Here is a 13,434-nt window from a genome sequence, read left to right on the forward strand (position 1 = left end):
ACTGCAAGCCCTTTCTATTCAGAGTCCTAGCAAGAAGGTAGAGGGGAGACTTTGGCATAAAAGAGGCAAACAACTTGGACTTGGTAGAATGAAATGGAATGGGAATTGTCTTCTGTGTGAAGCTGCTGACCTGAGTTAATGATGGTCTCGGGCTCTGCTCCCGATTCCAGACGGGCGCGGCTAATTGTCCGTCCAGCAACGTCTGTCCAGTACACCATCCTCTCCCGGCAGTCGTAATCAATTCCCACGACTATGGAGCCCTTTGTGACCAAGACACCGAATTGGAAGAATTAGGATTCCTTGCATTTCCCCCGACTTCATGCTCGGCTGCCTCACTCATGCATGGCTGCAGCGAACAACCCTGCATCACATGGTTTTATGGCAGCCAAGCACAGTGGTTAGATGTGTTGGTGATGGAGGCCAACTTCCCAGGGCAGAGCCGGGCTTGGCCACTTGCTAGCTGTGTGACTTTGGTACTGAACTTCTATATGCCTTTGTCTCCTCATTTGCCACATGAAGATAACAATACCTACTTCACGTGGCTGCTATAAACAGTAATACCATAAGTGCTTATAAGATATCTTAATCAGTAATTAATATACTGTAAGCTCTCAACAAGCACTATTACTATTGGTGGTAAAAACAGAAGTGATTTCATGAAAAGATTAGCCCCTTCAGTGATTAGAGGACAAATGCTAGTCTCAGCAAAGTAAGTCTTTTAATATTTCACTGGACAAAAACTGACTCTTTCAGACGTTATCAGCACTTTTTCAAAAAGCCTTTCTAAAATTTGCCAATATATAACAAAATCTACCCTCCCCTCCCCTGTGAGATCTTTCTGCTATCTGAGGTGCAGTCACCCTTACCCCCATCTCTTCCTCTTACTCCAAGGCAATCATTTAGTTGTACTCTTGTATAAAAGAAAGTATACAACTTGATGGGTTAAGGAACTGGGGAATGGTGGTCACCTGACCTCTGGCTAGGGAGCTCTCCCCTCCTTCCTTATTACTAAATAAATGATGCAGTCTTTTTTTAAATGCCGAGTCTGTGATATTCCTTTCCAAAACTCTGCACAGAAGTTGCTTCATTCAATTTCCAATCCAGAGTCCTGCTCTGAGAAGCCTGGCAGACGTGCAGAGCCAACATGCAAGGGCCACCCAGCTATCCCTGAGGTCATGCAAGCTCCCTGCTTGCCTAACAGCCTCCTGGGGCTGTCCTGAACTTATGCCTCTGGAAGAGGAGTCAGTACAAGAAACTACAAGGCAGGATTAGTCTCCTGTGGAAGAGTGGGCAGTTTATATGGGAGGATCTGAAGGTCAAGTACAATTTTAAAATTTAAAGTCATCTGTCGTGGGCACGGGTGCATGGGCCTCCATTAACCCAGGGAATCATGGGATCCATTAACTCATGTAAATGATTTCAAGGTTTCTTGGAGGAGAAAGTCCCAGTTTAAGTAAGTTTCCACAAGATGTGCTTAGAACCCATATTCCATTTCTCTTTCAATTCCACCACCATTACCATCAACAACCCTGCCCTCATCAGAGGCAAGTTCAGACATGCAGTGAAGCCGCCTGACTTGGCTAGAATAAATAGACAGTTAGCTTGAGGTGATGACAATTTTCTCTTTTAGAGAAACTTTACAAAACAGCAGCGAGTATTTGGAAACTCATACACAACTCACATCTTGAAAACAAAAAACCCCACATTGTTTTCTGAACACCGGCTACTTCTAAACTTTTTTGGACCAGATAAGAGGTTATTCATTAACAGAAGTAAATGTAAACATGGACGCTGTATTATTCTTTCTCATAGATGAGCAAATACCTGGAGCGTGAAGTTTAGAAACAGAATTAGGCGATTTTCCATTGTAAGTGTCAGTGCCCTTCTGGTGAACTCCCTTCTCTTTGCAACATTTTAGAGAAGAAATCCCTTCTCCAAAATGGAGTGCCTTGACCATAGGGAGGCTGCTGGCTCAGGAAGCAGCCAGCATCCCCTGGGGAAAGCCCTGTCCGTTCCTTTCCACGATCACCCACGCTCCCCAAAGTTTCATCTGTGACGGAGTCAGAGAAGATAAGAGGCTGGTCGACAGAACCAAATGGGAGGGCAGAGGGCTGCAACGATGAGGCCGTCATTAGTTGGCTTCCAGGATCTCTGCAGAGATGTCTATGGCTTAAAGAGAATGCTGGGGACCTGCGTTTACCTTCTGTCACTTTCCCTTGGATCCCCACATGCCGCCTCAACACGCTGACAACTCTGAAATTCCCTTACCACACATCCGAAACCCCATGAGCCAACTGGAGAAAGCGGCCTTGGTCAGTCAGACGTGACTCCCAGCCACAGAGAGCCCCCTCCTCTTCTGTGTGTCAGGCTCCCGAAGACCGCAGCCCAGAAACCCTCCAGGATCCCCCTCCACCTCAGGCCTTGCCCAGATCTGGAAACCTGATGCAGACCCGCCCCCCGGGGGAGAAATCCACTTTACATGCAGCGACAGCAGAGTCTTGGCTGTGTCCTTCTGAAGCCTGGTACCATTGAGGGGCAAGTGGCCGATCTGCTGGCCCTGGGCATAGAGCAGGAAGGTGCCAACAGGTGGAGGGGTCACGTCGGGCCGGGGCGTGGGCCGGGCTGTGGGCGGAGCAAGTGTGGGTATACCTGCCGTGGGGAAGAGGAGGGTATGGGTAGCAGAGAGGGAAGGAAACGGGGTGGGTGGGGGGAGGGGAAGAAAAGTTACTTTCCCACATACCAGAGCCTCCAGAAACATCAAAAGTTTTCACCCTGGACAGATGTGCTCCAGATGTTCCTTAAAAGAAATTCTAATTTCTAGGGGTTTTCCCCAAAGATCAATTATGTAAATCACTGCCAATTACTGGGGAGGAAGACAACAAAACATTCCCCTCAGAACAAAGGAGAAAGTTTTCTTTTTCTTTTCTTTTCTTTCTTTTTTTTTTAAGGGAAAAACTCCAGAGCCAGTGTTGTGTCAGCTTCTCTCTGGGGCCCCAGGGTGACACGTGTCCCCTTTCACCCTGGGCTCAGAGTAGGGGAAGGGAGGAGGAACTGCATATCGAATTTAGTTCCAGATGCTCTAATTACAGAAACTGTTAATGACAAAACCAAATGTTAAATCTGAATCGGGATCTGGGGCAGACCAGGTTATAAATCAACACGGCTTATCAGCGACTTCTTCTGTTGGACCTGTTCACCCCTCATTCCCCCACCTTCACCCGCAGCTGACAGCTTTCCTTCAGGGACACCTCAGATGCTGCCCCTGGGTGCTTACATGCAGGGGTGATGCCTGGCTGGGAGCGGGTGCCTGGCACCTCTCTGCCGTCCTGGTCCACACACCAGCAGAAGTCACTCTTCCCGTGGCACTGCAGGGGCATGAAGTAGCCCAGGTCATCGCACTGGGGCACGTACTGGTCGTCCCTTGGTGTGCCACCATAGTGCTCCAGCAGGCTTTCCCTCCAGCGCTCACAGACGGTCCGGGGCCTCTGGGTGGGCTCTGAGCAGGTGGGGACAGAAAGCCTTTGATTGTGAACCAAGGACAGAATGTAGCACATGGCTTAAGATCCCCACTCCTGGCCTCCTGGCCGCCTTCCTCCTCGTGTCTGTTAACGACACCTCAGCCAAGCCCCTGGATGCTGGCCCCGAGTGCTCTAAGAAGTTCTCCACAGGAATCAGGAAAAAGGGTCGTTCTGATGCTCCTGTCTCCCTAGGCCAGAAGGATTGTCATCAAGGCCCAGCCACGTCAGGAAAGAACAAGAGGAGGTAACATCTGGGGTGCAAGGCTCGCTCAGCCTGGGAAGGGGCGTCTAACAGTCCTTGGGGACTCAGGGCCTACATGATGCTTAAAGCCAATATTTATTCTTTCTCGTTTCAAACTCCAGGACCTGCATCTGAGAGGGCTGTCTTGACATTGGCCAGCGTGTCTTAGAAAGTATTACTGAATGTCCTACTTACATGGCCTTGAGTATCTGTCCATTGGAAAACTATACTGAGTAAAAATAAAACCTACTGTAATTAGTATGTGTGAGCATAGGAGAGTTGGTGGCAAACAACTTGATACTGACTGTGAGACACTGCAGCTCTGTGAAGTCCTTTGGCCGCCCTGCTCTGGGCTTATCTCAAAGCTGAACCTTCTTCTGGAGACTCCAGCTTCCCACCATGTTGCTCTGTCCCCTCCTTTCTCCAGCTTCCTTCCCCATCCTTCCCCCTGCCCCCCATGCCCGTGCCCCCCTTCCTCACCACCATGCCTAAACTCCTGTTAGCTGCCCTTGCAGAGCAGTTTCTCTGCCTGCAGTTTTTTCCCAGACTGCTTCCACAGGGCTGCCAAGGCTCTGTCCCAAACACGGCGGTTCTCTGAGAGGACTGCTTCAGGCAGTTTAACTTGTACAGCCTCCTAAGATAGGATTACCTAAAGGAACTTAAGTAGAAGGTACTTCTTCATTAATTCCTGCAATTCATGCCTATGGTCTGTAGAATCATACAGCCAAGTACCTACTTATACCACCATGTGGATGTGTAACAGAGATCTCGGAGGAGAACAAAAACTGGGCTTTCCGCCATCAAAGCTGCTCTCCCCTAGACTTTTCCATGTCACTAGACAGCACCTCCATTCTTTCCATTGCTCAGGCCCAGTCATCCCCGACTCCCTTCTCTCACTCTCCACGTCCGATATGTCAAAAAACGTCAGCTGTATATCTTCACATCTCACCACACCCACTCCTGTCATCTTATGCCAGGATTACTACGACAGCCTTCTTACTGGTTTCCCTGCTTCCATCATCTTTCCTGCCCACCCTTCTCCACCACCCCACAGTAAACTCAACTGGCAGCCAGAAAGAGTCCCTTTAAAAAAACTCATTGCATGTCACTTCTTTGGTCAAAACCTCCAATGGCTTCAAAGAACAGTTGGAAACATTACATTTGGGCTCCAGCACCTACACTTCCCCTAGGAAAGGATGGTGAATAAAATCTTCAGAGCTCAAACCCAATGAGCACAACTCCAGGACTCACGACGTTTGTGGGAAACGGACGCCCTTCAGGCTGTCTCTATAGCTTATGACCCACAAGAAGCAACCCTCTTTTTAAAACATCTTGGAGAAGGAGAGACTGACTTCCTCACCCAGATGTGTCTCAAAGGAACCAGAGAAGGAAATGCCACTTCCTCAGACACTCATCATCCCTCACAAGGTGGGATTCCCTGGAGAAGTTCCCAACACTGCCCCAGATCCACCTAACAAACTCAGAGGATCGCTTCTCAGGGGACCACCCAACGAGGGCCATCTCTTTGTTTGGAATGCGACACACAGCACAGTCAGCTTCTGGGAAAGGGGCACCTCACGTCACCTACACGTGGGCATCCCAATCATTCCTTATTATTTCAAGCTACTTCTTGATCCAACCATGGATTTATTTCTATTTCTGGTTGGCAGGGTTTTACATATTTTTAAATTTTGGGCACAGAATGTTCTCTCTCCCTTCAAAGCTGACCCCATTATGCAGATGAGACTGGTCAGAAATGGCAGCCGAAGACAAACCAGCACCGGGAGAGAAGCTTGGCTGTGGGAAAGAGTCTGTACAAAGGAACATGTTCTTCTTTTAGTAATTAACTTTTCATTCTCTTGGCTCCCTTCTGGATCACTGTTCTTAACACATGCCTGTCTTAATAAATGTCATAGAATTCTGAACCATTCCCTTAAGGTGCCTCCCAACCATCTGATTTCTTCAAACCCCAGCTGGAGTTAGAACCAAGACTTTTTAAAGACTAGGCATGAGTGAAACAGAATTTCTCTGTATTCCTTTTCTTTTTTTTTGGACCTGCAAAATATTTTCCTGAAAACAGGGACAGAGAGGAACTAGGAGTGTCACTGTGGAAGCAAGGGTATATATACATCTAGATCAAGCATTAACACTTTCTACTTATATGAATCTTAGAACCACTAATGTCCTGGCCATCACAATTCATATTATTGAAAGGATCAAAACTGGTAGTAATTCTCCAGTTCTTACTCTCATACGTTAAAAGCCAAGACTAGTACTTATGGAACCCTTTTCAATAGTAAAAATGGATCTTTGGGGGCTTTCCTGGTTGCGCAGTGGTTGAGAGTCCGCCTGCCGATGCAGGGGACGCGGGTTCGTGCCCCAATCCGGGAAGATCCCACATGCCACGGAGCGGCTGGGCCCGTGAACCATGGCCGCTGAGCCTGCGCGTCTGGAGCCTGTGCTCCGCAACGGGAGAGGCCGCAATGGTGAGAGGCCCGCGTACCGCAAAAAAAAAAAAAAAAAAAAAAAAAGGGATCTTTGAATAGCAAGCTCATGGATATGTACAGGAATTATTTTGGCTAAAATGATATCAAACCAATTCTATGTTTTCATAATAAAGTTCTTCTGTATTAAAAGAAAAAGTTCTTCCCGTCTTTGAACAACTCAGCGAGGCGTAGAAACCTGCCTTGGCAACCTGCAGTTGGCATGAACTGTGAGCGCTTGGGAACCACACCTCACACAGGTGGGGGGTGCTCAGACGGTAACAGACAGGCTCATGCGCTGCATCTCAGATCACGCAGGCTAACAAAACGGGTTCCTGTATCTCTTCTAAAGGTGACAGGAGCAAGAGTGATTCCCCATCAACATGTGAGCCTGGCTAGAGAGGGCTGGGCTTACTTGCTTAGAGCACACTAGCTGCATCCCCCTACATGTGTCATACTTATTTTTCCCACTGATACTAAAACAGCCTTTGGACTGTTTCCTGCACTCCAGAAGTCAGAGTTAAGTGATACAAAGTTACTTGGGAAGGCAGTTTCCCTTTTGGACAAGAGGCTGGTCTGGCGAGGTCATCAAGCTCTAAGATCTCCCTAAGCTGCAGTAACAGATTTGGGCAGTGGCCTCAGCCTGACCTCCACACTCAGTTTCAACTTCTAGTCTTGTACTTGTCTAAGAGGCTGGAGTCCAACATGCATGTCACGCCTGGGTCTGTGTGTCTCTGTAAGATGAACGTGCACATAGGTGTGTGCCCACCATTCAAGTGTTCCTAGGAGGAAGGAGGCTGTGCAAGGATGATGATCAGCCCTGAGTCTGCGTGGTCTGGGCAGGGGTTATAATCTATCCCACAGTAAGCAGCGTTCTGCTGCTCTGCCCCAGGCCTGTGCTGGGACCAGGTGTCTTTCCGGACTGGCTTACCTCGTGGTCCGCAGCGAGGCGGGACGGAGCCGGGTGGGGTCCGGGTGCCAGGGACTTCTTGGCCATCGGGGTCCACGCACCAGCAGAAGCCAGTGCTGCCGTGACACTGCAGCGGCAGGAAGTGGCCCTGCTCATCGCACTGCGGGATGTGGAGCTGGGCAACAGGATGAGTGCGCTGGGCCTGGGCATCGTGCTGCTGGCGCTCACAGGGTCTCAGTCCAGAGGTGGGGTCTTCCGGGACCAGAGCAGAAGAGATACAAAGGAGGAGTAAAAGGCATTGCAACCCATCCACTTTTACCAGCCAGCCTCAAAGTCTCCTGAGGGTTTCTTTTTTTCTATAACTGGAAGACAGGATAACATGGGAAAAATAGCAAGGCGCTGGAATTTTGGAGTCCTGGGTTCTTAGTTTAGCTCTGCCACTATCTACCTAATTTCTCCCTAATTCCCGCAGTTTGCCCTGTAAGTCCTGGCTGATGATACAGTGAAACAGGCCTCTCCCCTCAGCCCTCAGGGTCCTATTGCTATTTGGGTAAAATGAAGAGCAACCCATGACTTCTGTCCAAACATCCCAAGAGACTCCAGAGAAAACAATTAAAACTGCGTTCATCCCCTGAGGTCCAGAGCTGAAGTCTGAGAAACTCCAGGTCAAGGGCAGTTGCTAGACTGCACCGTGTTGGCCAAGTTCTACTAGAACAGTCACCATGGGGGCTCACTCCCTGCTCACTACTGCATGTGCCTCCTGGTCGGTCAGCTCGATCTCAAGGCTTCATCTAAATTGTGCACTTATCAAAGCAAAGCAGATCACCAGGAGAGTTAACCAGAACTGCTACTAGGTAGGACCGTGGATGGGTCATACGTCGGGCCTCCCAGAATGCTAATAACCAGTGAACTATCAGTAAACTAGGCAGCCAGAAATAATGCAGGAAAAAATCCAGAGCCTGGAAAATCCACCAACTCAGGCCTCAGACCCGGGTAAGTCAAGAGTGGGCTGAGGTGCTGTAGAAAAACAGCATTGAAGGATCTGGGAGTTTTCTGTGCCTGATCTGGCCCCCCAGACCTTACCAGGTGTGCACTGAAATCCATCCCCATGATATCCGGGTCGGCAACGGCAGGAGAAGGAGCCAGGAGTGTTGGAGCAGGTGGCCGAGGGGTGACATCTGTTTTCTGAGCATTCGTCAACATCTGCAGTGGTCAGGGAGGGAGAGAGAGGGAGGGAAGGAAGGAAGGGCACAACTTCACTGCACACAATCTATGCCACCACATGGCTTTAGTGCGCGCGCATCAACCACGAGGGCTCCACTTCAGAAGACCTTGGGCGTGAGCAGAAACACGTCGGCACCTTAAAGACAAGCTTAACAGTCCAAAGTCGAGGGACACGTTCAGTGTAGAAATCAAACGTATACTTCACAGAGAAATATATCCTGGCACCTTTCATCTACAGTGAATTCCAGGAAGTTTTTACCTTTGAACTAGGTCCATAAACCATTCATTCCCTTCCATTGTATTCCATATAATAAATATACGTAACAATAGGTTTTTGTTTTTCCTTTCCTTATTGGCACCATCTCCCTTTAGCACTGATTTACAGACGCAAAGAACCCATTGAGGCTCCAAATCCTTCTTCAACTAAGTAAGAAGCCCATTCAGTCTTACATAGTCAGAGAGTCCTACTACCTAGAATGCCCAATTAATCAGAAATTTTCTTTACTTTCCACCTTTAGAAGAAATAGAAAAGTATCAGAAAAATATTATCAGAGATTTTGAAACAACACACAGAAAAGAAAATCTAAATTTGTCTGGCTTATCAGTACAAACAATTCAGGTCCCAACATTCTCCATATGGTACCGTGAGGATTAATTCTCCCATTTCTCAAAACTGCAACATCCTGAAACTTCAAACAAAGGCTGACTTACATTCCTTTTATTTACTGAAATCAGCACAGGCTGACAATAGCAAGACACCACCCCCGCTCCACCCTGCTGCCAAAAAATAAAGAAAGAAAAGTCTGAAAATATAACTGTGGAAACCAATGGCCAGTGGTAGAGATAAGCCATCTTCAGAGACAGGAAGTCTTCCTGAGTAAAAGAAGGATAAAGGGTGTAGATCTGATCAACACTCAACTGAAAATAAAACAGAGTAGTCGCATCTACGTTTTTAAAACGTGTGAACAGGGAAAAATGCGGGACGGGGTGATCGGTGTAAAACCTAGAGAAGAGGAGTCCCAGAAGGAGAGAACTGCATCAATTCTGTACAGCTCGTGCACAGACACACTGCACCCTGGAAGCCAGAGACTTCCAGCCCTGAATGTGACGTCAGTCAGACGTGGCTCCTCGCCCAGCCTCCGGGACCCAGGTGAAATCTCTTCTAGGGCGATCAGTGCCACCCTTGCTGTGACCATGCTTTCACTGAGCCACCTTCCCATGACTAAGGGCCTTTCCCAGGTACCAGTAAGTGGATGTGCTGGATACACAACACAGGCGTTCTGTTCAGGGGAGAGGAATCTCTGACATCGTAATTAGCAATGTAATCACTTATACTGCTTATCCTCAGGCTCAGGGAGTTTACTGCACGTAAATTAGTTTACTCTGAAGTCCAAAACCGCTGAATGCCCGACACAACCAAGTTCAATGCCACCCAGAGAGGCTCTGCCTAGATGAGCAGTGGGCCTGTCTAGTCACCTTCCTTTCACTGACAAAGGCTGGAAAGTGGTTATAAATTCATTTGCAAGGTTAGAATCAAACAAGGTTTGCTGGTTAGCTCCTCAGTTAACTGAAAATAAACCAAATAAAAATAATTACAACAACAAAAAGCTTATCTCCAATCCAATCATCATGGATTCTATAGTGTCCTATTTAATTATCGTTGAGGTTGGCCCTCTGTCTCTTCAGTAGGACAACTCAAATGCCCAGTTGGATGAAGCTGGTGCCCATCCAGATCCTTGGGACTGGAAGATGCTATAAAACCAAAGCTGTAAAAATTAACGTCGAGCCAAATGCAGGAATTTAAAGCTATTCATAATGCATATGCTAGAAGTACTTCTCATGGTAACAGGAACCCCAGGCAATGGCAGGAAGCAGGAATTCCTGAGATACAGGGCCTATTTCTAGAAACCACGGATCAGTTGCTTGTGATTATTTTTGAACTAAGAGAAAGAGGACTCCCCCAGAGGTACCGAGTTATGTTCTTAAAGACTATGGCCTAGGGATTCTGACCAGACCGGAAAGAGCAGCCATCCTCCCACAGATACCAAAGTCAAGGGGAGACAATAACTGATGAACGACCAACAGGGAGAAGGTCTCTGAAGAGACTGAAAGCATCACAAGTGAACAACAGCTGTCCCCCAAAGCTGGAGAAGTTGAAGACTCCCTGAAGCACAGTGCCCAACACCCTCTTTGGAGAACCTTGCACCGTGACAGGAAACTGGAGCCTCGCCAGCTACTCTGGGGCCTGGGTACGGAGCAGGTTACACCCCTCCTTAGGAGCGCCAATCCTGAGGAGTGTGGGGGGGAAACCCGAGCTTTCGTGTAAAGGAGAAGTCTTCCCAATTTCACAGGCGGTCAGGTGTCGAGAGAAAGCGCAGAGAGACTTTCGACCCCTTGGCAAGGGAGGAGCTTCCTGTTACACCACTGGGGACGGGGGGCTACTTAACCATCACTGTTGGGGTCTTCAAGGACTGGTAGAACACTGAGGTCAATGCAGCGAGGTTCAGGCAGAGTAGAGCCCCTTACCAGTCAGATAACGCAAGATGGCTTGTTCTCAGTGTAATTCTCCATTCTGTCCTCTACCAAGCTGCTAAGAAAACCTGTTTGGAAACTGTATTAAAAATTCTCTATTTTGAGTTCATGCTTTGGTGCTTCAACATTCTTCTCCCTGCCTTACTTCTGAGCCCACACCCAAAAGCAGCTGAAATCCCTTCAAAACAAACCCAACCCCTGGACTCGAGCTTCCCCCTCTCTACCTCCCCTGCTTTGCTTTTGAACCACCCAGTGAAATTTCCTGGCGCCAACTCAAATCGACCCGCCTCCAGACCCCAACAAAGGCTTCGACCCATGAGTTCTTGTTTCCCACCTACTCGGTCAAGAACCCGGCTGCTGGCTGTGCCCTTTGCATCCTGTGTGGCATGCAGTGACCCGCTCTCTGGGACCTGTGAGTATAATCAAGCTTCTTCTCTGCTTCTGCTGTGGCCACGCCAACTTTACTATACCTTACCCGCATCGACATGCTTCCAGTAGAAACCACGAGAGAGGACAGTGTAAGTACCTCTCCTCACAGCCCTTCTCTGGGTAATGGGCCATGTGTAACCCAGTACCTCAACTCACACGTGAGGAAAGGTCCCAGCTCAAAACACTCTGCTTTTCCACCCGGCAGGATCATCAAGACCTACAGGGACACACATGCCTGAGAAATATCCAGCTCACACCAATGCAGGGCTGAAATCAATCCCCACTGAGGGAAGCTGGAAAGATTTCATTCTAGTTGCACAGAAGTAATTCCTCTTAGTGACTCAGACTAGGCGGAGAACCCAAAGCCAAGTGCAGCCTCCCCGGGGAACCTGGTTTTTAACAAACTGGCTGGAGAAAAACCCACACACCCTTTTAATGCTAGTTTGACGGAGTGAAAACAAATGTGTGTTTCAAGTGTGCACACCTTCCACAAAATAGAGGCTTCATCTCTATTTTTCTCTTCTTTCTCTATCGCTATGGTCAGTGGGACACATGCACACTGTGACATGCCTTTAAAAATGCACACACACCCACACACGTTTATATACTTATCCTGCAAGCCTCCTTCACGATTAGCCCAGCCTGATTCATGCACAGCACAGGTATTTAGGAAAATGACAATTCATTCTCTACTACCCCACGGTCTGGAAGCTTGGACGGCAACCACAGGGTAACTATGGCAGGCAGCCTCTCAGATGGTCCCCAAAGATCCCTTCCTCCTGCTATTCAGTGTCTTATGTAATCCCCTTCCTTTGAGTAACTTGCTTCCAACCAAGACACTAAAGCAGTACTGAGGGGATGTCATTTTTGTGATCACTGCCAACCTGCTGGCAGACCCCTGCTGAAGGCTTTGATGAAGGAAGCTACTTTGTAGGAGAGGTCCGCGTGGCAAGAAGCTGAAGGTCACCTCCAGGCAACAGCCGACGGGGACCCGAGGCTCTCAGTCCGATAGTCCTTGGGGAACTGAATCCTGCCAATAACCACGTGAGGCTCTTTCCCCACCTGGGCCTTCAGGTGAGGCCCCAGGTCTGGCAGAGACCCCCTGACTAGACCCTACAGAGCATAATAATGTGTATTGTTTTAAGCTGCTATGTTTTGGGGGGAATTGGTTATGCTGCAGTAGATCACTAATACACTGGGGAAGCAATGGATGGGCTCGGCCTATTTTTAAGTTTGTGGGTTCCAGAGAGAATCTCAAAAATAGAGAACCAGAGATAAAACAGGGACAACTGAACATGGCAGAAATCAGCAAGAAGACAACAATAACAAAGAATGACAACCCTATAAAACTCCCAGCATGGAAAAGTAGCTAATGTCAGGATCCTAATATGACCCCAAAGTGTAACCCAAGTCCTACAGGACAGGCAGAAGTTAAAAGAAGGGAGAGAGAATGATTCTAGAAGGGGTTAGGACAAGAAGCAGCTCACCTACATTAACATTCTGATTTTAACAGTCATCACGTCTAAGCTGCAATAATCTCAACTTCTTTGTTTTAAACCAAAGACCTAAGGAATGAAATACTTTCAAAATACCATCTCTGCTGGCCTGAGCAGCCAGATGTTTAAACATGAAATTCTACTGACCAGATTTTTTCCTTTGTGCATTCTCGTTTCTGAGAGCCAGTAGTGTGTTAAATCGAAACGAAGGATGAGTCCCACGCGGTGGAAAGAGCAGTATTTCCACTGCGGGGCTTAGCAGAAACATGAGAAGTTTATGTGCGTCACCTGACACCCCTCCCTCCAGACCTAGAGGGTACCTCTGTCTGTACAGAGTATCTATTACACATGGAGCTCTCTGGCCGGTCAACTGGGACAAGCATCTGTGACTTACAAATCTACCTCATCCTAACTTGAAATGCACCTGAGCTCTGTCTAAACCTGGGGGTGGGACTTCCCTGGTGGCTCAGTGGTTAAGAATCCGCCTGCCAATGCAAGGGACACGGGTTTGATCCCTGGTCCGGGAAGATCCCACATGCCATGAAGCAACTAAGCCCGTGTGCCACAACTACTGAGCCTGTGCTCTAGAGCCCGTGAGCCA

General features: G+C 48.3%; 1 protein-coding gene across 2 annotated transcripts in view; it reads right to left on the minus strand.

The window, feature by feature from the left end:
• Positions 1 to 13,434, minus strand: part of NID2 (nidogen 2) — a 78,657-nt gene that overhangs the window by 4,227 nt on the left and 60,996 nt on the right. For both annotated transcript variants that reach the window (XM_030854969.2, XM_060294816.1), the window contains exons 12-16: positions 8,236 to 8,355; positions 7,174 to 7,404; positions 3,275 to 3,496; positions 2,480 to 2,649; positions 131 to 260 (exon numbers count right to left, since the gene is read on the minus strand). In XM_030854969.2, coding sequence (XP_030710829.1) covers positions 131 to 260; positions 2,480 to 2,649; positions 3,275 to 3,496; positions 7,174 to 7,404; positions 8,236 to 8,355 — 873 coding nt within the window. The remainder of the gene's footprint in view (positions 1 to 130; positions 261 to 2,479; positions 2,650 to 3,274; positions 3,497 to 7,173; positions 7,405 to 8,235; positions 8,356 to 13,434) is intronic.

The sequence above is a fragment of the Globicephala melas genome, chromosome 2 (genome assembly GCF_963455315.2).
Source record: "Globicephala melas chromosome 2, mGloMel1.2, whole genome shotgun sequence".
Classification (NCBI taxonomy): domain Eukaryota; kingdom Metazoa; phylum Chordata; class Mammalia; order Artiodactyla; family Delphinidae; genus Globicephala; species Globicephala melas.